The sequence below is a fragment of the Myodes glareolus genome, chromosome 26 (assembly GCF_982192425.1).
Source record: "Myodes glareolus chromosome 26, mMyoGla1.1, whole genome shotgun sequence".
NCBI classification, from domain to species: Eukaryota; Metazoa; Chordata; class Mammalia; order Rodentia; family Cricetidae; genus Myodes; species Myodes glareolus.
The window spans coordinates 1,319,761-1,344,124 of NC_142051.1; the positions used below are offsets into that span (position 1 = coordinate 1,319,761).

The window sequence follows — 24,364 nt, forward strand, 5'->3', positions numbered from 1 at the left end:
AAATTCCTTCTCCAAATAAAGTCTTATTTAAGTTCTGAGCCTGTTTCGGGCTGGGTATGTGTGTGTGAAGATGTAGGTATTTGCCCATATAGATGAGGATGTAGACAATGGCTATGTGTAGTTGATAAAAGTGCTGGCTAAGAGTGAGACCATAAGCACTAGTAAGAGTATCACGTTGATTTTCCCAATATATAAACAATTTTGCCCCAGAGACAAAATTTATGTGTTTATGGGAGTAAACACAGACAAGATTTGCATTGAAATTGTTTAATGGGCATTTGTAATTTTTCACAATGCACTTAGTTTTGCCAATCCAAACTCATCAGTCTCAGAGTTAGCTGATATGCTTGAAGTTACTTTAAGAAAGTTAAGAGCTAGCACAGTCACTAATCTGTCTGGGAGACCTCATGATCAGCAAGAGGAATTGGAACATTCTCTCAAGAATTAAAACAGACTGACACATGAGCTGAGAACTTACTTTTAAGCAGTATAAGTGGCCAAATCTAAGAAAATATTTTTTGAAAGGTCAGACATTTCATTACAAATTTGAGCTGAGGCAGTCTCAGTTCTATCCACCAAGAGTTCTGTTCCCTTAAGAACCCACCTTGCTACACACTGTGGTTGTTGTAACTGCCTGGGTGCTGAGATCACACACACAAGGCCTGGGAGCTCAGGCAGCCGCCATTCCACCCAAGATCAAGTTGTCTCCTTAAGATTTGTTGTGTGTGAATCCAACAAGGAAGAGATGAAGATTAAGTTTGAAGAAACTACATGTGAGTGACTTCATCTGTGAAGAACTGATAGAGATGTGTGTGACCATCAAGGTGTTAGATCACTGTCACAAGCATCTACTGCACTGGTTAATGAAAAAAAAATGGAGGTTTTTCTTAAAACAGTGAACACACTAGTCAGCATTAAGCCTCTTGAGAAACAGTCTCCATTTTGCTCTTGATTCTTTTCAATGGCTGCTTATTTGAGGGGAAACCAAGGAACTGTGACCTTTCCTGTAGCTACTTCTAGAGCGAGAAAGAGACAGAATGAGCTGAAGCGGAAGCACATGGCAGTTACAATCTGCAGTTCCGAAGATACTGGGTGAGATCTCGGTTTTGACAGTAGTTTCTCCATGCCACCCTGTGGAGGAAAGTGAGACAGGAAAAATGGTTAAACTTGTCTCCTCTGTCATACATATTCTTAAAACTTGGAGGGAGAAATAGTGTAACAGTGGCACTAATGATGATTGGGTGCTGGACCAAGATCTAATATGAAACACAGGCTACAGCTACACCCAAAAACTGCTGGAGCTATGCCTACATGGCAGTGTGATCCTCTCCAAACCCTAAGCAGAGCCCAGTGTCTTCACTGTCAATGTAACATCATGTGCAAAAAGCAGTTAACTGATCTACAAATAGTCTGGAGGACTAACAAGGAAGTTGTCATGTGTGGAATTCTCACAATCTGGAGAAATTCCCTAAAACTAATGATATAGAGAAAGGCCCCAGCTGTATCTGCAGTGCTCAGAATGACACCTGGGTCTCAGAAAGACTCACCGCATAGATCAACAGAACCAGCAGTTTCCCCTTCCAAAGTTCCTACATACCATGCTCTAATGCCTTGTGGATCTCTCACAACCCTCTTTGCACATTGTATGGCTTGAGTGATGTCATCCTGGAGCAAAGCTAAAAGACAAGGGTAAAGAATGACAAGAACTGTTATAGAACCCATTTTAGCTCAGATCTATCCAGCTTTCTTCTGTGACACTGAGCAGTGAATACAAGGAATTAATTTCCAAGTGACCATGCATCTGTGATTGCTGGAGACAGATTCTATTGATTCTATCCTGTTGAAATGGTGTAAGTTATTTTATTTCTCATTTATGAAGTCCCTGGGGGTTGGGATATACTTGAGAGGTAGAGTGTTCTTAGGATTCCAGCACTGATAAAAAGTAGAGAACACATTGTAGTAAAGAGAATGAATTGACATGGAGGCTGTAGTAGTGTCAGCTAACATGAGAGAAGTTCCTCTTCCTTCTCACACTGAAAAAAAAAACTCACTGAAACTGTCACCTAGGCATACCAGTGAAAATTTATCCTAAAGAAAAACAGAGGCTGGCTCAGTGACTAAGAGTCTGAATGCTCTTACAGACGACTTGATTCCCAGAACCCAGATGGCAGCTCTCTGGTGTCTGTAACTCCAGTTCCAGGAGATAGGAGCCCTCTTCTGGCTTCCACAGGTACCAGGCACACAAGCGGTGCACAATCGTATATGCAGGCAAAACACACATTCACATAAAAGAATACTTTAAGAAAGAAAACAATGCACAAGCTTTGTGTGAATAAAGCTCTTCCTAGGGATTTATAACCAGTAAGATAAAAGGAGCAAGGTGTCCTAAGACTCAAGACTAAAGTGTGGTGTTTTCAACATTAGAGAATATTGCTACTGCAATTTTGTTTGCAATTTAAGGTGAAAATTCAGGCTAGTATTTGTTACCATGGATGTAGTTTTGAGTAATAATCATTTTATAAAGCTAGACAAGTATAATTTAATTTGTTTAAAAAATGTAAAAATCTGTCTATATTTTTGTGTGAATACATATGTGCACAATATAACTTTACTTGCACCTACAGCATAGACCTGTAGTCTAGAAGAGTCCTGTCCAAAGGTTTCCAGTTACATCAACTCTCTAAACACTAAAATGGGAAATGATATTCTAGTCCCTTTCAATGACTGTAGATGAGTGGACAAATGCCTTTAAAAGTAGGCAAAATAGGCTACAAAAAGGCTCCACAATCTCTTTTCTCTTGAAAATGTGAGCAACTGGTTTAACAAAGTAGGAATTAATAGGGCATTGTTTAGAGTGCTTGACTAAAATGTAACAAGTCTTTAGTTCACTCACCTCACTGGAACAATACAACAATATCAACCAATTTTATTCATGCACTAAAAATTACATATTACTTCTATCATGATATGAGTTGAAGTCCTACCATCCCAGCCTTCAATCCTGATATGAACCTTGTTTGTTCATTTTTTAAAAAAATAACTTTCAAGCTTGCTCCAATACTGAGGGGACCTGGGAGCCAGCCAGCAGGGAGTTTTCTTGTGGCTGGGCTACCCCTCAACCCACTTGGCCCCCACACTCGCCTGTTCGCCTGCGAGCTCAGTGGAACCCTGGAACACAGCTTGCTCCAATACTGAGGGGACCTGGAAAGTATGTCAACAGCCACAGGGCTGGACAGCCAGATGCTCCACGCTCTGGGACCTCCTGAGTGGAACAAAACCTAGGGGCACCTCCCCAACTCCCTTGCTTTTCTAGCCAGTCAGGAGGGAATTTTCCTGCAGCTGAACTACCTCTCAATCCACCCTGCCCCTACACCCGCCTGTTCACCTGCAAGCTCAGTGGAACCCTGAAACACAGCTTGCTCCAATACTGAGGGAACCTAAGAGACAGCCACAACAAGGATTGGACCAAGAGGCCAAGACAGTGCCAGCCACATTTGAAGGAAGAAATGGGTAGGCTCTAATGCAAGAAATTCTCCAACATTCTAAAAAGCAACATGGTAACAACAGAACCCAGCAGACACACAAAAGGAAGACTTGATCATCCTAACACAAAAGTATAAGAAAATGACTTTAAACGTGACTTTATGAAAATGATGGAGACCTCTAAAGAGGAAGTGAAAAACTCCCTTAAAGAAATGGAAGAGAAGGCAAACAAAAAGTTGGAAGAAATTAATAAATTCCTCAAAAAAAAGAAAGAAAAAATCAGATGAAGTAAACAGTTCAAGACATGAAGACTGAAATAAGGGTAATGAAGAAAACACAGACTGAGGGAATTCTAGATATGAAAAATCTGGGTAAATGAACATGAACTACAGAGACAAGTATAACCAATAGAATACAAGAGAAAGAAGAAAGAATCTCAGGTGCTGAAGATACTATAGAGGAAACAGACTCATTGATTAAATAAAACATTAAATCCAACAAATTCTTAACACAAAACTTTCAGGAAATCTGGGACACCATGAATCTGGGAAACCTAAGAATAATAGAGGTAGAAGAAAGTGAAGAATTCTAGCTCAAAGGCACAGAAAATATATTCAACAAAATTATAGAAGAAAACTTTCCCAACCTAAAGAAGGATATTCCTATGAAGGTACAAGATGCTTGCAAAATACCAAATAGACTGGACCAAAAAAAAATTCCCTCACCATATAATAATAAAAACACAAAACATACAGAATAAAGAACGGATATTAAGAGCTGCAAAAGAAAAAGGTCAAGTAACATATAAAGGTAAACCTATCAGAATTATACCTGACTCCTCAATGGAAACCATGAAAGCCAGAAAGTCCTGGATAGATATGTTGCAGACACTAAGAAACTAAGGATGTAAGCTCAGACCCAGCAAAGCTTTCATTCACCATCAAAGGAGAAAACAAGATATTCCATGACAAAAATATATTTAAACATTACCTATCCACAAATCAAGCCTTACAAAAAGTACTAGAATGAAAACCCCTAACCCAAGGAAGCTAACTACACCCACAATAACACGGACTTCTGATAACCCCCCAGCAGCATAACCCAAAGAAGAGAAACACACAAACACTACTACTGAAAAATAACCGGAGTTAACAACTACTGGTCATGAATATCACTTAATATCAATGGTCCAAATTCACCTATAAAAAAACACAGGCTAAGAGAATGGATACATAAACAGGATCCGGCATTCTGCTGTTTACAAGAAACACACCTCAACCTCAAAGACAGAAACTACCTCAGTGTAAAGGGTTAGGAAAGATTTTCCACCTAAGAAACAAGCAGGTGTGGCTATCCTAATGTCTAAAAAAAATTGATTTCAAACTAAAATCAGTCAGAAGAGATGGAGAAGGACTCTTTATACTCATAACAGGAACTTGATTTCATCAAGATGAAATCTCAATCCGAAATATCTATGCCCCTAATACAAGAACAACCACATATGTAAAAGAAATATTACTAAAATTTAAATCGCTCATCAAACCCCACACTCTAAGAGTAGGAGATTTTAACACTCCTCTCTCACCAATGGACAAGTCGACCAGACAGAAACCTAACAGAGAAATAAGAGAACTAACAGATGTAATGAATCTATAGACATCTATAGAACATTCCACCCAAATAGAAAAGAATATACCTTCTTCTCAGCACCTCATGGAACCGTCTCTAAAATTGATCACATGCCCGGTAACAAAGCAAACTTCCACAGATACAAAAAAATTGGAGTAACCCCCTGTGCCTTATCAGATCACCGTGGAGTAAAGTTAGAATTTAACAACAATACTACTCCCAGAAAGCCTACAAGCTCATAGAAACTGAACAGTCAACTACTGAACCACCCCTGGGTCAAGGCAGAAATAAATAAAGAAATAAAAGCCTTCCTTGAATTAAACAAAAATGAAGGCACAACATATCTAAATCTAAGGGACACTATGAAAGCAGTGCTAGGAGGAAAGTTCACAGCACTAAGTGCCCACAGAAAGGAAACAGAGAAAGCTCACATTAGCGACTTAACAGCACACCTGAAACCTGTAGAAAAAATAGAAGCAGACTCAACCAGGAGGAGTAGAAGACAGGAAATAACTCAAATTGAGGGCTAAAAATCAACAATATAGAAACAGAGAAAACAATACAAAGAATCAATGAAACAAAGAGATGATTCTTTGAAAAAACCAAGATTGACAAACCCTTATCCAATCTAATCAAGAGGCAGAGACAGAACATCCAAATTAATAAAATCAGAAATGAAAAGGGGGACATAACAACAGACACTGAGGAAATTCAAAGAATCATTACTACAAAAATCTGTACTCCACAAAATTGCAAAATTTAAAATAAATGGACAACTTTTTAGATAGATACCACCTACCAAAATTAAATCAAGACCAGGGTAACAATTTAAATAGACCTATAAGCCACGAGGAGATAAAAAGCTGCCATCAAAAAACCCAAACAAAAAAGTTCAGGGCTGAATGGATTTAATGCAGAATGTTACCAGAACTTTCAAGGAGAGCCAATAAGGTGAACCCAAAGAAAAACATATATAGACCCACCTGAAAATAGGAAACAGACAAGATCCCCTGACAAAACTGGGAGTATGGGGCAGGAGGTAGGAGGAAGGGAAGAAGGGGAGGGTTAAGGAGAACTTGAAGGAATGGGATAGTCGAGATGGAGGAAGGACAGATATGAGAGCAAGAAAAGAGATATCTTGATTGAGGAAGTCATTATGGGGTTAGTAATAAACCTGGCTCTAGAAAAATTCCCAGGAATCCACAAGGATGACCCCAGCTAAGACCCTAAGCAATAGAGGAGATGGTACCTGAACTGGCCTTATGCTGTAGTCAGACTGATGATTATCTTAAATATCACCATAGAATCCTTTGTCCAACAACAGATGGAAACAGAGGCAGAGAACCACACCAGAGCTCTGGACTGAGATACCAAGGTCCAGTTAAAGAGCAGAAGGAGTGAGAATATGAGCAAGCAGGTCACGGCCATGAGGGATTCACCCACTGAGACAGTTTGCCTGAGCTAATGAGAGCTCACCAACTCCAATTCGACTGGGAGTAAAGGAACATGGCATCAAACTAGTCCCTCTGAATGTGGTTGACAGTTGGGGCAGACTGAGGGGCCAAGGGCAGTGGCGCTGGGATTTGTCTCTACTGTATGTACTGGCGTTTTGGAATCCTATTCTATTTGGATGTATACCTTGCTCAACTTAGATGTTGTAGAGAGAGCCTTTGACTTTCCACAGGGCAGGGTGCCTTGCCCTGGTTTAGGATTGGAGGGGGAAGGGTGGGAAGGTGTGTAGAGGGAGTGGTAGGAGGTGAGTGGAAATTTGGATTAGTATTTTTAAAGTAATAAAATAATAATAAAAAAATAAGTTTCATCAAGTCCAGCAGTGGTGGTGTATGCCTTTAATCCCAGAACTTGGGAGGCAGAGGCAGGTGGATTTCTGTTAGATCGAGGCCAGTCTGATGTACAGAGTAAGTTCCAGGACAGGCTCCAAAGTTACAGAGAAACTCTATCTCGAAAAAAAAAAAGTTTCATCTTAAAAACATAAGTCTATGTTATTTTGTTTGATAAAATAATGTCTATCTAAGAATTAGATTATTTGAACATGCATTCTAAAGAGTTTAAATACAAAATTTGATATCTGTAATTTGATGTAAAATCTTTCAACACAAAGAGTGCATCAATACATACAGAAGCCTGATGTGGGATTTCCCTCTTTATGCTGTGAATACCACTGAATAATAAAGAAATTGATTTGAGCCCGTGATAGGGTAGAGTAGAGCTAGGCAGGGAAAGCTAAACTGAATGCTGAAAGAAAGGAGGCAGAGTCAGAGAGAAGACATGGAGCCAGCACTGGAGATAGATAGGCCTGAACCTTACCGGTAGGCCATGAACCTCATGGTAAAATATAAAATAATAGAAATGGGTTAAATTAAGATGTAAAAGCTAGCCAATAAGAAGTCAGAGTTGCAGCATTGTTTTCCATAACCAGAACCTGGAAACAACCTAAATGCCCCTCTACTGAAGAATGCATAAAGAAAATGTGGTACATTTACACAATAGAATACTACACAGCAGAAAAAAATAACTACACCTTTAATTTTTCAGGCAAATGGATAGAAATAGAAAACATCATTTTGAGTGAGGTAGCCTAGACCCAGAAAGACAATTATCACACGTACTCACTCATAAAGTGGTTTTTAAATATAAAGCAAAGAAACCCAGCCCACAAATCACAATCCCTGAGAACCTAGACAACAATGAGGACCCTAAGAGAGACATGTATAGATCTAGTCTACATAGGAAGTAGAAAAAGACAAGATCCCCTGAGTAAATAGGGAGCATGGGGACCTTGGGAAAGGATTGAAGGGGAGAAGAGAAGCAGGGAGGGGAGCAGAGAAAAACGTAGAGCTCAATAAAAATAAAAAAAAGAAGTTAGAGCTAATAGATCAAGCTATAATTTAATTAATACAGCTTCTATGTAGTTATTTCTGGAGTTTGGGTGGCTGGGAAACGAACAAGCAGTCTCCTACTACAGAAGCCAGTTGGACAAATATCAGTTACTCAGTGGCTCCCTGACATACAGTCTTTATTACAGTAATACTTTCATGTGTATATGTTAGAAATGTTTTTAATAAAATTTATTCTGTCAACAATGACTTATAACAATATCTAAAACTACCCCTAAGTAGACAGTCAGAAAGGAAATATTCAGAACACCAATAAAGCCACTTAGTAAATATTTCAGAAACTCATTAGTTACAAAATGACAACTTTTTGCATGTTTATTTTTATTAATTTTAATTATGTGTCTATTTACTGGTGAGTGCATGTGAGCATAGGTTAAAAAACTCCCATCCATTTTTAATGATACCAATCCTTTATTTTTTAATTTTTTATTAATTTAACATGTGTGTCTCTGTGTGGTGATATATGTGCCAGTGAACCTGTACATGTGTGTATATGTATGTAGAAGTCAGAGGAAAGCCCCAGGAACTGTTCCCTAGACAGTCCACATTGTTTCTGAGACAGGGTCTACCACTGGAACTGACTTGTGCTAGTTGGTCAGTGAGCCCCATGGGTCTGCCTGTCTTGGACTCCCCAGGCCTGGTCTTACAAATGCATGTCATCAAACTCAGCTTTTATTTGGGTGCTGAGGGTTAAACCTAGGCTTAGGGGACTTTTCTGTCTGAGTTATCTTCCCAGGCACTATGTATTTTGTTTATTCATTCAGTGATTTTGGAGGCAGAACCCAGGGCTCTCTGAGTGGTAGGCACAGTATTCTATCACCAAGCTATGCCCTAAGACTAATGTCTTCCTTGGCGAATCTTTATGTGCACAGAGGGCTGTGGGGGTTTTCAGCAGGTTGACCCACCAGATGAATGACTCTCTGATGGGGAGTGTCACCTGGTAAGGCCATGGAATTACTGACTGTAAATGACCACTTGTTCCTGTCTGTAAGTTCGCTCATGTGCCACTTCATTTCTTCCCAAAGAACTGCTATGGATGTTTTCCCACTGCTTGTGTTTATCTCATGTAAATATTCCATCTATGGGACACACATGTAGCTGTGTATGGTCAGAAAGATAATTCTGCTTAAGCTGTATAGTTCTGACAAATAGAAGTAACACTAGGATAGTTTTCATTATTCAGACTGACATAGGAAAGTAATAGTATTCTCAGTCACAAAGGCAGCTAATTTTAGACTTCAGAACAAATTCAAAGCAACCTGGTTACCCCGGAGATGAATATCTGGTTGCCCCTGGAGACAAATGCACAAGGTCATTTTCCTAAGTGTTATTTATTGCTGATTCAAGGTCAGACTAGAAGCAATTTAGTAAACATAACTTTCTCAGTAATTGACTTTTTGCACATAGTGCAAGCCTTAGTTTATATTACAGGATCAAGGTTTGGCCAACTAACTTAACTGTTTATTTTCTGTCTGGGAACCCTGAGAACCCTAACATTTAGGCTTCATGGCCAAGTTTTACTCACTGGCCGGTCAATGTGACATCCCAAGCCTACAAGAAATTGTGTGATTTATCTTGTGTTATGAGAAAGTGTTGGGACCTGAAAATGTAATTTTTCAAAGTTTCGCTGTGAGAGGAGTGGAAGTTTAAATAGAGGAAGCTGTGCAGGAGAAGACAGCTATGGGAGAGAAGTGTGAAGGAGTGGAGAGTAGGTAAATGATGTAGAAGTATGTGTGGGAGAGTGAATGCCAGAAAAAGAGCTGTGTGAAAGAGCTGTGCCTAGAAACTGTGTAAAGTGCTGCACGTTGAGAGAGCTGTGTAAAAGAAATTTATATCTGTGGCTGTGTGGAGATTTGTAACTGTGTGGAGGCAAGGAAGATGAAGCTCTATAGAAGAGAGATGTAGAAGAGAAATAGATGAGAAGAAAGATATACAGCCATGTGAAAAAAATATGTAACTGTGTGTAGAGATGTATGGCCATGTAGGAGAGAGATGTATGTATGTATATATGTATGTATGTGTGTATGTAAACAGATATGTAGCTATATGTAAAAAATGTAGCTCTATGAAGACAGATATTTTTAAAGAGAATTATTTAAGATGAAGCAAAAGAGAAAACTGCCATCAGAAAGCATATGCTTCCATATTTACCTCTCATATAGAAAAGTCTAGCCCTTGACACATACATGAGTTTTTTTGCATACCCTGGGTGCTGACTGGAGACTGGACCCCCAGTTAGCAATAGATGTACTTAACAATGACTTTTTAGCAGTCAAGACAGTCTCCCCAGGTTCCTGATGTTTCCATCAGTGTGTGTCCTGCACATAAGAGCAGGTGGGCTGTTCCCTATCCCCCTAAACCTGCCCTGTCTTACCACTGCAGGGTATCCCACAGGCGTTCACTGCTCTCGGGGTTTTGCCATCATTACACCAGTATCGGCTATTGATCTGAAATATCCCATAGTCAGTGCTTTGGTCTCCAGGGTTGTAGTTTGTAGCTCGTGTGTTATAGTTACTCTCATGCTGAGCCAAGCACACCCCTAGAAAGAAAAAGAATATTGATCAATAAGCAACAACAGCAAATGATTCATACTGGATACCAAAATTAGCTTCTTGAGATGGCTGTATTTTACAAGTGATTTATTTTATGAGTAAAATCATATGATTAAGTTATAAACTATGCTACCACTAGTTCAGGCCAGGTCTGGCTGTGTTACTCAGGGTAGTCTCTGGCTTCAAGTTATTGTTATGCCTCTGCGTTTCACCTAGTCAGCATGTGATTTTCAAGAATCCCAAAGAGAATCTCTTTGAGGACAAATCAATTTGCACTAAGGTACTTTTTAAATATTCAAATGGATGAAGTCACAGTGATGTTCACTTTTATTCCCAGCAGTTGGAAGTCAGAGGCTGGTGAATCTATGTGAGTTTGACACCAGCCTGGTTTACATAGCAAGACTCAAGCCAAACAGGGCTACACAGTGAAACCATGCTCCCTGCTTCCCAAAATAAAATAGCTACTTCTTTCACTGCTTTTCCCTCCCCCATCTTTCATCAATATACCTCCGCCTAAAATAAAATCACAAATAGTAGTTAGGTGGATTTTATAGATTAATATAGTTATAATTAACATGTTTATAATTAATATATTTATAATATGATTAATTTCTAAATTAGTATTAATAATAATTAATATTTATATTAAATTATAAATTAATATTAAGTATATAAGCAATTAGAAAATGAGGATTTCCTCAGAGAGATGTTCTAATAACAAGGTGAATCTGCATGTTAAGATAGAATCCTTTTTTTTTCTTTTCTGTGTCACTAAGTATCCTACTTTTGCACAGAACATGCAGTCTCCTGCCTTAGTGTCCCATTGTTTGTATTCCAGGAGTGTGTATCTTCACAAATGGCTGGTGAGAATATCGAAAGCAAGAACATTAGACTAGGAAGGGCTATTCTGCAATTCCATCCATCCATCCACCCATTCATTCACACATACATACATCCACTCATACATCTGTCTGCTCACTTGTTCAGGGACAATTAGTTATTGAATAGTAGCTGCCTTAATTGAATCTGAAAAGCACTCTCGTTACAATGACGTACAGGGAGTAAGTCATGAACAACTTTTCCTCATCCCTTTTTTCCATTGTACAGAATGAAAGGCCACCCCATAGTGAAGAAGCATATTAAATCATTTATGTTCTGATTCATCAGACCTCATTTCAGCAGCAAGTAGAAGGAAATCAAATCCTCTGCCCTATAAAGGAAGTTCAAAATTTTTGAAAAGTTTTCTCTCAAAAGGTTCATACCATAGTAAGAGCAATGAAGACAGATACCAGTCACTCCAGGCTCTGAGAACTCAAGTTCTGAATGAGTGAGTCCTCTCACCTTTTCTCAGCCCCCTGTGGACTATTGAGTCTGTAGCAACTGGCAAACCCAGTGTCACTCCAAGAGCGCCTCAGGTCCTTTTACCTTAGCCTAGCACAGGTGTCCCTTCCATGTCCTCACCCCAGTATCTCTGATGAAAAAGACAAAGACTTTAGCTTTTAATCAAACCAAGTCAAATACACAGGATTCTAAAAGTCCATAAGGACTCCAGTTCCCACTCTGCTCACTCATTGCTTCCTTACACCTGTTCTGTAGGGGTTGCTTATCTAAGAAGAAACTTACAGTTTGCCAGGCTGATTCCCCGGTAGCCATCCATTCCATTTCTTTTCAGAGTTCTAGCAAACTCACAGCGTTCATAGACCTTAGCCTGGACAATGACAGAAAGCAAGAGGAACCCCAGAGCGAGGAGAGCCTTCATGTTGACCTGGAAGCTGGATCTGCTGCAGGCTGACTAAAGAAAGCAAGCCTGGTATTTAAGCATCCTCCGGGTTCCTCTTTTCTCTTGCTGTGGTCTCTGACTTTTGAGTATGTGTAAAGCAGGAGGTTCCTACAATTCTGCCAGTTTCAGCATTTGGCCTTCTTTTCCCACAAGTTTGAGAAGAGATGTTCTGGGGGTCTAGGAATAAGCGCATAGTACTTATTTTAAAGTGCTTAAATTTGTGGCTCTTTAAGATTGGAGAGGTAGTTCTGCTTCTGAATGAGGATTTTTTTCTTCAATTTTATTATGAAGCTACACAGCAAAAAGAAAAAAGACACAACTAATATTTACAGTTAAAAACCAGCAATTACTTTTCACCAACATTCCATCATATCAAATTATTGTTTGTGCATCCACCATTCTGCATTGATTTTTACTTGAGTCATTTTATTTGTATGTTTCCCCCAAATGGACCTGCTGCCTATAACTGTTCTTTAGAAGGTTACATCATGTGACATCGCATTGCTGAGCCAGTTTCTACTCTAGAATGTTTTCATTGATGTTGTTCATTTTGTGTTACTATTATAGGTGAGGCTCCTATTAACATTGTTCCTAGCTTCTTTTACACCATGCCTCTTCTCTCCATGTTAAAACATAAAGGGTCACCATAAGCAATAGCACTTTAAAACTCAAGTGGAACCAAACACATAGATCTAATGGTTTGTAACCTTTAAAAGAGATCATCTCAGGAGGCTGATGGTATTGTTCAAATAATGTTTTTCTTTGCTGTTACAGAGAAGGCAACAATAAAAAAACTTTTCCCATCTCTAATCATAATTTTTATTTTACGTGTATATTTATTTTTACCTGCATGCATGTGCTTGGTCTTATGGGGGCCAGAAAAGGATGTCAAATCCCTGGAGTGGAGTTACAGTGAAGTTACAGACAGTTGTGGGCCACGATATGGGTTCTGGAAATAAACCTGGATCCTCTGAAAGATCCAGTTGCTGATCTTACTGAGTTATTGCTCCAGCCTCTTTGGGAATCCTTAAATATGACACTATCAGAAAGCAAGCACATTGGGCCCTGGATTTGTACTGGAGGACAGATTCCATGTCACACACAGTCACCTTAATTTTCATCAGTGGCAATTACTGTGCTGGACATGCAGAGAACCCCTCAGTATGTGTTTGTCATCGTTAGCCAGAGTGAATGTGCTGATCTAATATGTCTATTAGAAAGGGAAGTGGTTTACTAAATATAACACCAGTAGCACAGACACTGAGAGAAACAATTAAGAAATGGGACCTCTTGAAACTGAAAGGCTTCTGCAAAGCAAAGGACACAGTCAACAAGACAAAATGACAGTCTACAGAATGGGAAAATTGTCCCGCGCTACCGTCTCGCCAGCAAGAACCACGCGGTACACATAGGATCCTTCTGCAGTAAAGCTTTATGTCTCTTGAGAGGGAGAGCATCAGCTTCCAAAGCGGAGACCCAGATAAGATGGAACCCATCCCTTATAAAGGAAACAGACCCCGCTCTGGACGTGTCATTCCTTGATTGGTCAACTGCTCCCAGTCCCAGGTGAAACCTTGGGAGTAGTGGAAAATACCAACACATGTGAGCTTTCTAGCTCACCTGGCGGTGCAGCGCCATCCATGGTGGAGAGTGTGGTTGCGGCCCTCTACATCTCCCCCTAATTTTACTTTTTTGCAGAAAGGCAACTCCCTAGGAAGGTAAAGATAGAGGTCGCACTTCCCAAAATGAAAACATTAAAATGGGCTTACACGGAATCTGTCCCTAGGCTCATGACACCTGGAACCTATCCGGCCTGCCCTCTGCCAATTTTCTGGGAAAGGGAATATATGGCAGGAAACCCTTAAGCAGAGCGACTTATCTCTCAGAGAGGGTCATTCTCTGTGCGATGCTCTTAAGCTCGACAACCTTCAGGGCTAGCTAAGCCAAGCACTCCACCCTGTGCAATGGACCACAGTCCTAGGGGTGCAGGAGCTGGTTGGCTTAAACCTTACTGCTTTAACATAGATAACCACACATCAGTAGAGGCCCCCTGTTCCAGGGCAGCCAGCGCTGAGCAAAAACCACTTTATCCCTATGGCTTTGGGATTTGAGTCAGCAGACCATCCAGAGGAGAAACACTAATCCATAGCATAGGACTGTTCCAAAACATTTCCACCCCCACCCACTCTTTGAAGTAGGGGATGAAGGACACGATCCAGGACTGGAATTCTTCGGCCAAGCTTATGTCCACTCGCGTGGAGTTGATTGTCATGATGGACCATCTCAAGGAGGACAGCAAATCATCAAAATTCTCCTGCAAGATACAAAGACAATTCTCGGGACAAGTTAGCCACTTTTATAAAGTTCTCATATGGTACACTGGTCACACAAAAGGCTGGAGTTTTCCATACATAGCCCAATTGGGCAAGCTGCCATAAGCTATCCACCTGTTCTTTATTTTACCTCTAATAGATGTATCTATGGTAGCCTGTTGATCCAGGGCTGTAGCCACTGTGGTAGATAACTGATTGAGGGTCTTTGTTTTTCATGATATAGGCCATGCTGTCCCAGTGGCACCTAGGAAAAACCCAGGCCCTGTTTGTTGATATTAGGTTTAAGATTTATTGGCTCCCGTATTCCTTGCCAGTACGGTGGCCTCGGGTTCCAGAGCCCGCCCGCCATCCAAGGGCTGTGTGCGGCCCTGGACCTGCTCGCTGCGCGGATCCCCGTGTCCCAGGCCAGGAAGTGGTGGCTCCACCCCCAGGCGCCCCTGCCTTCCCCGCGGGACTAGCCTAGTTCTCTGAGGCTGTGTTGGTGGCGGAGTGTGGCGGGAGCCGACACTCAGACCGAGGCGGCACAGGCAGCAACATCTCAAGGTCCGCGCCAGAGCCGCTGCGGCTCAAGGGGCCGATGGGAGAGGCGGCGAACAGGGCCGCTTCCCTACTAGCAAACTCTCAACACCTGTGCCATAGCAAAAGCGGCTGTAAACTCTCACAGATCCAGCCAACTACCCAATCACCCCAAAATCCAAGGGCCCTTCGCATCCACCTCCCTGCGGATCCCGAAACACCAGACAAGCCAAGCGTATACACAGCAATCTTTTAGGAGGACTTGAGTTCTTAAAATGCTAAGCAGTTCTTAAAAACTTAAGTCGCACTATGTAGATGTAATACGGTACTGCCTGTTTATTGCGTCTAAACCTTAATTGCGCTTTTATTATGATAAATACGACCAGCCCTGCCTGAAGTCAGCATCGTTTAGCGTAGCCAAATGGAACCAGAGCCATTTTACCCTCAGAGACCAGCACAGTTTTAGGTACATTGTAAGCCTTCTGGCCTGACAGCTTGTGGCACCTCTCTCATTCTCGGTGACACCCTCCAGGCCAGGCACCAACTGAGCCTGCGCAACATGCCTCCCACCATAGCCACAGAGCAAAGCTCCGCTCCAGCTGCCCTCCAGCCCCAGCTGCACCCACTCCGCGCCCAAACCGGTGTACTGAGCAAAGCGGAACTCAGAGAAGCAGGCTTGCTGCTCTGCAAGGACCTCATTTAATCTTTTAGGGAATTTGGGCGTCGTTAGTCTCTGGCTGCTTCCTGCTGTTATTGGGCCGTTGCATTCTTAGGGGTATACACTACAACATTTCAGGAGGTCTCGGTGATTCAAACCACACAAATCTCAAGTACACCCTTAGGCTCTCATTTTCTGTGGAGATGAAAACAGAACCTCTCAAACAACATAACATAAAGCTTTTGACCTTGTAGGTCAGTCTTCTCCCCCATCTCCACTCTCCCAAAATCACCGGGAGGTCCTTTTTAACTTATTTTTTTTTCTTTTTTTTTTTTCTTTTTTCTGTCTCCCCCATTCTTTACCGGAGGGTCCTTTTTAACTTATTTTCTTTTCTGTCTCCCCCATTCCACCGGGGGGTTCTTTTTCCTTACTTCTTTTTCTTACAGGCGCGCCTAACCTCTCACTGCACTCAGTTTCTGATATGCTATCCTGGACTTCCTCCAATACATTTTGTCCGTCTGCAACAACAGCCTGGCAGGATTTATCTTCTAAGCAATTTCAAAGTGATAAGAGAACTGCTAAGAAGTACCAAGGCCTCTACGAAACCTTTCCAAGGTGGAGACAAGTCAAGCCCAAAACCGAAAAGTCCAAGAATAGTCGTACCTCTCTGAGCAAACACCCTGCAGTTCTGAATCCTCCTTGTGTCCAAGGGGTCTCCGGTGGTGCAAAGTTCTTCTTTTTCCCGGGTATCAGCACCAGATGTCCCACGCTACCGTCTCGCCAGCAAGAACCACGCGGTACACATAGGATCCTTCTGCAGTAAAGCTTTATGTCTCTTGAGAGGGAGAGCATCAGCTTCCAAAGCGGAGACCCAGATAAGATGGAACCCATCCCTTATAAAGGAAACAGACCCCGCTCTGGACGTGTCATTCCTTGATTGGTCAACTGCTCCCAGTCCCAGGTGAAACCTTGGGAGTAGTGGAAAATACCAACACATGTGAGCTTTCTAGCTCACCTGGCGGTGCAGCGCCATCCATGGTGGAGAGTGTGGTTGCGGCCCTCTACAGAAAATATCTTCACCAACCCCACATCAGACAGAGATTTGACCTCCGAAACATACAAAAAACTCAAGAAAATGGTGATCAAAAGAACAAATAATCAAATTTTAAAAAATGGAGTACAGACCTAAACAGAGAACTCTCATTATAGGAATCTGAAATGGCTGAAAGACACTTAAGGAAATGCTCAATATCATCAGAGAAATGCAAATCAAAACAACTCTGAGATTTCATCTTACACCTGTAAGAATGGCCAAGATCAAAAACACTGATGACAACTTATGCTGGAAAGGTTGTGGGATAAATGGAACATTCCTGCATTGCTGGTGAGAATGCAAGCTGGAACAGCCCCTTTGGCTATCAGTGTGACAATTTCTCAGAAAATTAGGAAACAACCTTCCTCAAGACCCAGTAATACCACTTTCCAGGTTTTTGTCATATTACATTGAACTATTATTTACTTATTTCTTTTTTTTGTTAGGTTGGTTTGTTTGTTTGTTTGTTTGTTTTGGAGAAGGCCGTGTTGTGTAGTCCTGGTTGACTGAGTTTGTAGGAATCCTCTTGCCTCTGTCTCTAAGTGCTGGGATTATGAACATTTCCACAACACCCAGCACAGTTTCCTTTTGCTTATCCTTGGCTCACAATCTATTTAGATTCCTTGTGACCAAAAGTTGAAGAAAATTAATCCCTTATGCCAAGTGAGGGTGGGGATGGGGAACTTCAGGCCTAGAAAAAGGAATCCATGAAGATTCTCTCTAACTTTTGACTAATGTCTAAAATGCAAACCAACTGTAAAATGCAAGAATTTGCCACAATTTATGATGTTTCTAAAGAATGCCCAGGGGGTGGGAGGATGGACATACAGTTCTGACTTGTCCTCTTGCAAATTCCATTGAATGTTGACTAAAGATTCTTTAATGCATATGGCAGGTGGAGCCAACTACTTTCTCTACAACATACTCTTGATGCTGAGGTGGGAGCTTATCGGAACACAGGCATTGGAGAACACAGCCTCAGAACCACAGTGAGACACGTTTTCAAAAAAACAAAGAGACTGGAGAGAAGGCTTGTCAGTCAAAAACATTGACTGTTCTTGAAGAGGACCCAGGTTCAGTTCCTAACATCCATATAGTGACTCAGAACCATATGGAACTCCGGTGCAGGGGATCTGACACCTTCTTCTGGCCTCCACAAGACCAGGTACACATGTGGTTCACAGATACACATGTAGGCAAAACATAAAAATGAATAAATATTTTAAGTCTGTAAGTCATCAAGGGCAATGGAAGCAGAGAAGGTAAGAGGACAGATGAGAAAAAGCTCAAACAGTTTGTGATCAAGATAGAAAGATGGTAGTCTAGAAGGCAGTGGAGCTGACACCCAAGTGTGCGGAAAGGGGAGTCAATGAAAATCAAGGCTGGTTGGCAGTCTTTATGCAGAGCAGCTAAACCTGCAGGAGAGTGGATCATTGACTCTTCAGTCTGCAGAGATAGGCAGGAAGTCATTCTTTGAGATGATGAACTAGACTCTGGATTTGACTATCATTCATTACACAGCTGTGGTCTAAAATGTAGATTGGTGATACAATGCTGCCTGGTATTTGTGAGGTATTTTTTTTCAACCCAAGCATTTACAAAGAAAAAGGGAAGAAATAGAAAAGGGGTGGGAGGCGAGTCACAAGAAAAAGGCAGATGCTAAGTGGGAAAATTAAATAAAAGTCTACATTCTAGGCCCAAATCATTCCCTCACCCACTTCCTTGGAGCTGAGACAAGTCTTCATTCCAACCCAAGTTATTATGGAACTCACTATGCAGTTCACTTTAGGTACAAAGCAATGCTTCTACCTCAGCCCCACCTATCCTGGGATTACACATGAGTCAAGCCCCTCGCTTTGAATCAACCCTTCCTGAGTTTCGGGCACTTTACTTTCTGTCTGACAATGATCTCCTAGGCAGGAATCTGTAGGATCTGAAGCAGCATAAAAGACCTGCTGGTGCTAACATTCAGGCACATAATTGAAATAGCAGGTTGTGCTCAATCCCTCTGGTGGGCACACCCTGGTTCCAAACTGTTTACAGTCAACCAAAACTCATCAGACACTGGATGGAAGCCAGTGCCTGAAAGAACAAAGCAGAAAAGAGAGACTAAATAGTGGTTATCAACCCATGAGTTGTGACCCCTTTAGGGGGCGGGTCACATATCAGATATCCTGCATATCAGATATTTACATTACAATCCATACAGAAGCAAAATTACAGCTGTTAGGTAGTAGCAAAATAATTTACAGTTGCAGTCATCACAATATGAGGAACTGTATTAAAGGGTCACAGCAATGGAAAGGCTGAGAACCACTGGAAGAGGCACAATATAAAATAAAATAGGAATTACAATGAATGCTTCAGCAATCAGAGAAAACATCACATGCATGGAACAAGCAAAGGTGATGTAATAAAAAATAATCAGAAAATGAAATATAAATTACGTAACAGATTATATTTAGAATGAGATTTGAACTGTAAGGGAATCCCATGAACAAACTGCTTCTCTGCAAATCACATTCTGGTTCTATGACTAGGTTCCCAATGCCCTATCAACAATGCTAGGTGTTTGAGTTTCTTGTGACACTGTTTCCTCAATCCTATTTTGTACTAGCAGCAAATAATTAAAAATTTCTTTGGACCACTACATAAGGATGTGGGGGAAAAAAACTATGGAGTGGGGAGAGGAACTACACAAAAAGCAAACAACTTTTGAAAATCCTTGATGTGGTAAATCAAGATCACCTGTGATGCAGAGCATAGACTTCGGTACACATTTGTCAAAGAGCAGAAACAATGTTGCAGAGCTACATTCGTTAGTTGCTGAGGTACTCAAGAGACCACAGGTGGACAGCTGCATGGGTGGGGGGATGCTAAAAGGTCCTTTCTCCATTGCAGAGCTATCCTTCCCCTGAACGAACAACAGTTTGTGACACAGCATCCCTACTCTCTTTGGGTCAGATTTGCTTCCTGCCTCAGCAAAGCTTGATGGCAGCCCACATACGGCATTTAAATAGCATCATGAGTTACATGAGTTGATAGGAAATTGCACTCAATCCAGACCTCTGTACTTTTATTAAAAGATTAATGATCACTTTCTGACTTTCTAGTCATCAACAATTGCTACTGAAACTGCTCTCACTGAAAGTTAGATGAAGATGCTGGAGAGTGGGTCCTCTAATGCAGATTGTGGGCATCACTATACATTTAATGCTGGCTGTCATCTGGATGGTGTTGCCTTTTGAATCAGGTTCACTGTGACTGTGAAGAAAGTACATTATTCAACATATTCTAGAGGACCAAACAAAGAAAGAGAAGTGATTATACTGCACGCTAATGCAGAGCTACAATTTTGAGCTCGGAAGCTGTTGTGTGGAAGCACCATGCTTGATCAGTTAGCCTGAAAAAGAGCAGTAGTCTAGTAAGATTCTACTGTGCACTGAATCCCCAGACCTCAGGAAAATTTATTGTTGTCGCTGCAGCTGTCTCACGCTCTCTGCCCATTTTCTCATTCCCTATGCTCTGCCTTGCCTGCTTTGCTGAGGACAACAATTAGCAGTTTGAAGCTCACCCACATGCCGTCAGAATGCAGTGTCCTTTCCTATTCTCTTCAGCAGCATTTTGAGTGTTTTTGTTGCATTTTTGCCTGCAACTTTCTTTCCTACTGGTTTTAAGAAAGTACAAGTCACACATGCTCCTGTGGAGCTGTGTGTGGGTGGTCAGTGTTGTGAAAGGAGGCCATGTGGAAAAGGAAGGGAGGAGATGGCATGCACATCTAAAAAGGAACCACCAAAATCAGTTTCAAAAGAAAAAGCATTTCTGTGCAAGAGATACGGAATGTTAAGACACTTCTGTAGATATGTTTAAAATGGGAAAACAGTCTTGGGAAAAGTGTCCTTGGTTTTAAGCTCTTAATAGCTTTTAACAATCTTCTATATTGGGTGTCTTTGCGTGTTTGCAGTCTAACACCCTCAGTGGACAATGCTGGTCCCAAGGTGTTTAACTAGCAACTCCAATTGCCTATGCAAGCCATTTACTTGTTCCTCAGGAACCAGGAAGGTTTTGCCTTTGTAGAGTTTATAGGATAATGATGTGGTGAAAACAGCTCTCATGTGTGAATTGTCCAGTTAGCTCCCGTGTCTGTTTGGGAATGGACAAAACGATAATCTAGTGGGCGAAGTTCCCTCTAAGACCTACATAACAAGTACCCCAATGAGAGATATGTGGAAATTTAGGTAAACTGGGACTGAAGGACAGTGGAAGGACTGATGAACATGGAGTTTGATTCCTACCACCTACATGGTCTCTCGCAACCATCTGTAATTCCTGTCCCACGGGATTCAATGCCCTATTCTGTGTGTACATGCTTCACATACATACATACATACAGGCAATATATTCATATACATAAAAAAGAAGACCATGGCAAGAGAAGGCTGGTGAAGGCATTGAAAGCAGTACAGGGTAGCTATTGAACAGCAAGGAAGATGAGATTGAAGGGCAGGCCCAGACTTAAGTGCTTAACCCCTAAAGCAATGAATCTACAACTTAACTCCAAAGACAAGCAGAAACTATTTATGAGTATTAGCCTGGAGAGTAACAGACTCAAACTCTTTTCTAAAAACCATGTTAGATTGGGCCCTAAGAGAGCTGCTGTACATCCACCATATCTGGGTGCCAGAACATATTGGGGTCTGGGCAGGAGTAAGAAGCTGCAAGAGGTATTTCTGAGAGTGTAGAGTCAAGAGTTGGTCACTGTCTAGACTGTGTGGCTATAAATGAAAAAGAAATAATGTTCACTTTTACGTATCAAATGTTCCAAGCTTTAAAGTTCTCACAAAAGTCATATGCATGAATATCCACTTTACAGATGAATAACAGATGTACCGCATGGGCAAAGTACGTAGCCAGGAAAACGCAGTAAGTGGCTTAGATTTAGAGTCAGGCAAATTCATTCCTCTTTTATATCCACTACAGTACCTTGCAAAATTTAATTAAAAGGAGAAAAAGTCTTTCTGGACTCAATTCTAACCCTTGACACATTGTAAGGTGTCCGTCTATCCACCCCAGTTCTCACCCTACACACTGTAAGGTGTCCGTCTATCCACCCCAGTTTTCAGACTGAAAAGTTGGCTCTGTAGTTAAGAGTAATTGCCTTTCTTGCACAAGAACAGGGTTCAATTCCCAGCGCCCACATGGTGGCTTTTAACTGTCTGTAACTTCAGTCCCAGGGAATCTGACACACTGTTCTGACCTCTAAGGATAGCAGGCATGAACATGGTACACAGATGTATGTGCAGGCAAAGCATCCCCACACATAAGATAAAAATAAAAATAAATATTTTTTTTAAAAATCTAAAATGTGAGTTTTCTCTTAAGATATTTCTCTCCTGCCAGGGAATGCTGCTAAGAATCTGCTAAGAATAGGCATCCCAGCTGCTGTGAGCCTTTTGTATGAACACTTTCTCAATTCTCATTGTTTCTGCTATCTTAAGCTTTCAGGATCAGTGTACATAGAACTTGGGATGGAAGGCTTTCTCTTTGTACATGATAAGCAGATGTTTCCTTCCTACTTTAGCTACACTATAAAATCGCGTTCTGAGTTTACACAATGACTGTGTATTCCACATTAAGAAATATAATTGGGAAATTATAGTGCAATCTCTTAAATACATTTTCAAACATGTTATGAAATCCAGTCTTGTTCCCATTTTTGCTTCCTGTTTTCAAGGTTTCATTTCTGTATTAAGCGTGATCTTTGCATCTGAGGTTTCATAAACTGTTCCATCTGTGCCTGTGCAACAGCGTACTTGTTAAATTTGCTTTCACTTAACTAGAAACTGTTTATTTCAACTTCTGAGCTGTAATAACAGTACAAACTGTTGGGAAGGTTGAGAAAACTGTCACAAACTTAGCAAGTGACACGAACTGCTTTAACATCTTTTCTTTCCTCCTTTCCTTGGTCCTGGGGATCAAATCCAGGGTTTTTGGATCCCCGTTCTACCACAGAGCCTCAGCCCAAATATGTATGTATTCATATAACAGAAGATGGCCTCCTCCTCCCTTTCTACAACACTCTTATTTTGAAAAATAGTATTGGTAATTTAAGGTTGTCTTTGTTTTCAGGTCCCCATACATGCAGGTGTATTTCCCTTTGCCCTCTTCCCTCAGTCCTTTGCAGGCAAGTCATCTCCCATTGCCCTCTGCCCTCACCTCTAAGATATACAGATGGTCATTCTAGACCATCCCACTCTTCTCTCTGTCTTTCCTCCAGCCCTTGGAGGTGTCTAGATGTTGGCATGGGACACTCTACCTCTTAGTCAAGTAGAAGTTGAACTCTGGAACACAGAACGATTTATACATTAAAAATGTATTTTGGAGGACAAAATGGTTTTTATTAGGGATAAGGAAATACATATAGCAGGCATACAGAGAGAAAAGACCCTCTGCAAAACAAAGTGGGGATTTGGAAAGCCAAAGCCCATCCTCTCCTTGAGAGCCATTTTGTTTGTTTGTTTGTTTTTTGTTTTAAGTCTTTGAGGGGATTTAACCCTAAGTTAGGGTTAGTTGGTTAGAAGAAAGTCCATAAGGTCTTTGTTTCAAGCTACTGGTTTTTGTCTCAGGTCAGAAGAGTGAGGAAGAAGTCAGTCATCTTGAAAGTTCACCATCTTTATTACCTAGTCATGGCCCCTTTCCCTATCTGTCTGTCTATCAGGGAATCTGTCTAACTTATTTTCTCCTCTCAGAGGTCAACCTAACCATTGAAAGTCTGTGGTAGCTCTAATTGTTTCCAAGCTGGCAAAGATAGTGATATACAAGCGGTAGCAGTTAGAATGCCTCAGAGGATAGCCAATCTAATGAGCCACAATAAGATAAAATTTAACAAATGGCAAAGACCCAGGATGTGAGATCACCCTGTGATGGTAACATGGATCCTTGAAGTAGGTTATGTGAGGTAGGTAGTATAGGTAGTATCTGTAACCTACAAAAAATGAGGCTCTTAGCACTTCTATAATCTCTACTGAGAGTGTTGTAGTTTGGAAAATAGATGTGGTTGTTTGGGCCTTATTAGAGGAAAAGAACAAGCAAGAAAGTCATCCAAGGAACTCTTGGCAGGCTTTGTCACTGCTGTTCACTGCACGATCTACACCCTGAAGGAGGCCATTTGATATGGAATTCCCCTCTGTATGCTGTGAATACCATTGGTTAATAATAATAATAAAAAAACTGTCTTGAGCCTATAGCAAAGCAGGGCAGAACAGAGCTAGGTAGGAAAAACTAAACTAAATGCTGGGAGTTTGGAGAAACCATGTAGTCCTGCCAGAGACAGATGCTGGAATTTTACCTGGTAAGCCACAGCCATGTGGTGATATACAGATTAATAGAAATGGGTTAGCTGTAT

The 24,364-nt window shown here is 41.1% G+C and overlaps 1 protein-coding gene across 1 annotated transcript; it reads right to left on the bottom strand.

Annotated features, from left to right (window-relative positions):
* Positions 1–251: 251 nt before the first annotated feature.
* On the bottom strand, positions 252–12,390 carry LOC125389770 (lysozyme C-2). The gene is made up of 4 exons (XM_048418435.3): positions 12,203–12,390; positions 10,402–10,566; positions 1,598–1,676; positions 252–1,131 (listed from the first exon to the last, which is right to left on the bottom strand). Exons 1-4 carry the CDS (start codon positions 12,336–12,338, stop codon positions 1,065–1,067), a joined length of 447 nt encoding a protein of 148 aa, XP_048274392.1. The 5' UTR covers positions 12,339–12,390; the 3' UTR covers positions 252–1,064.
* Positions 12,391–24,364: the final 11,974 nt, after the last annotated feature.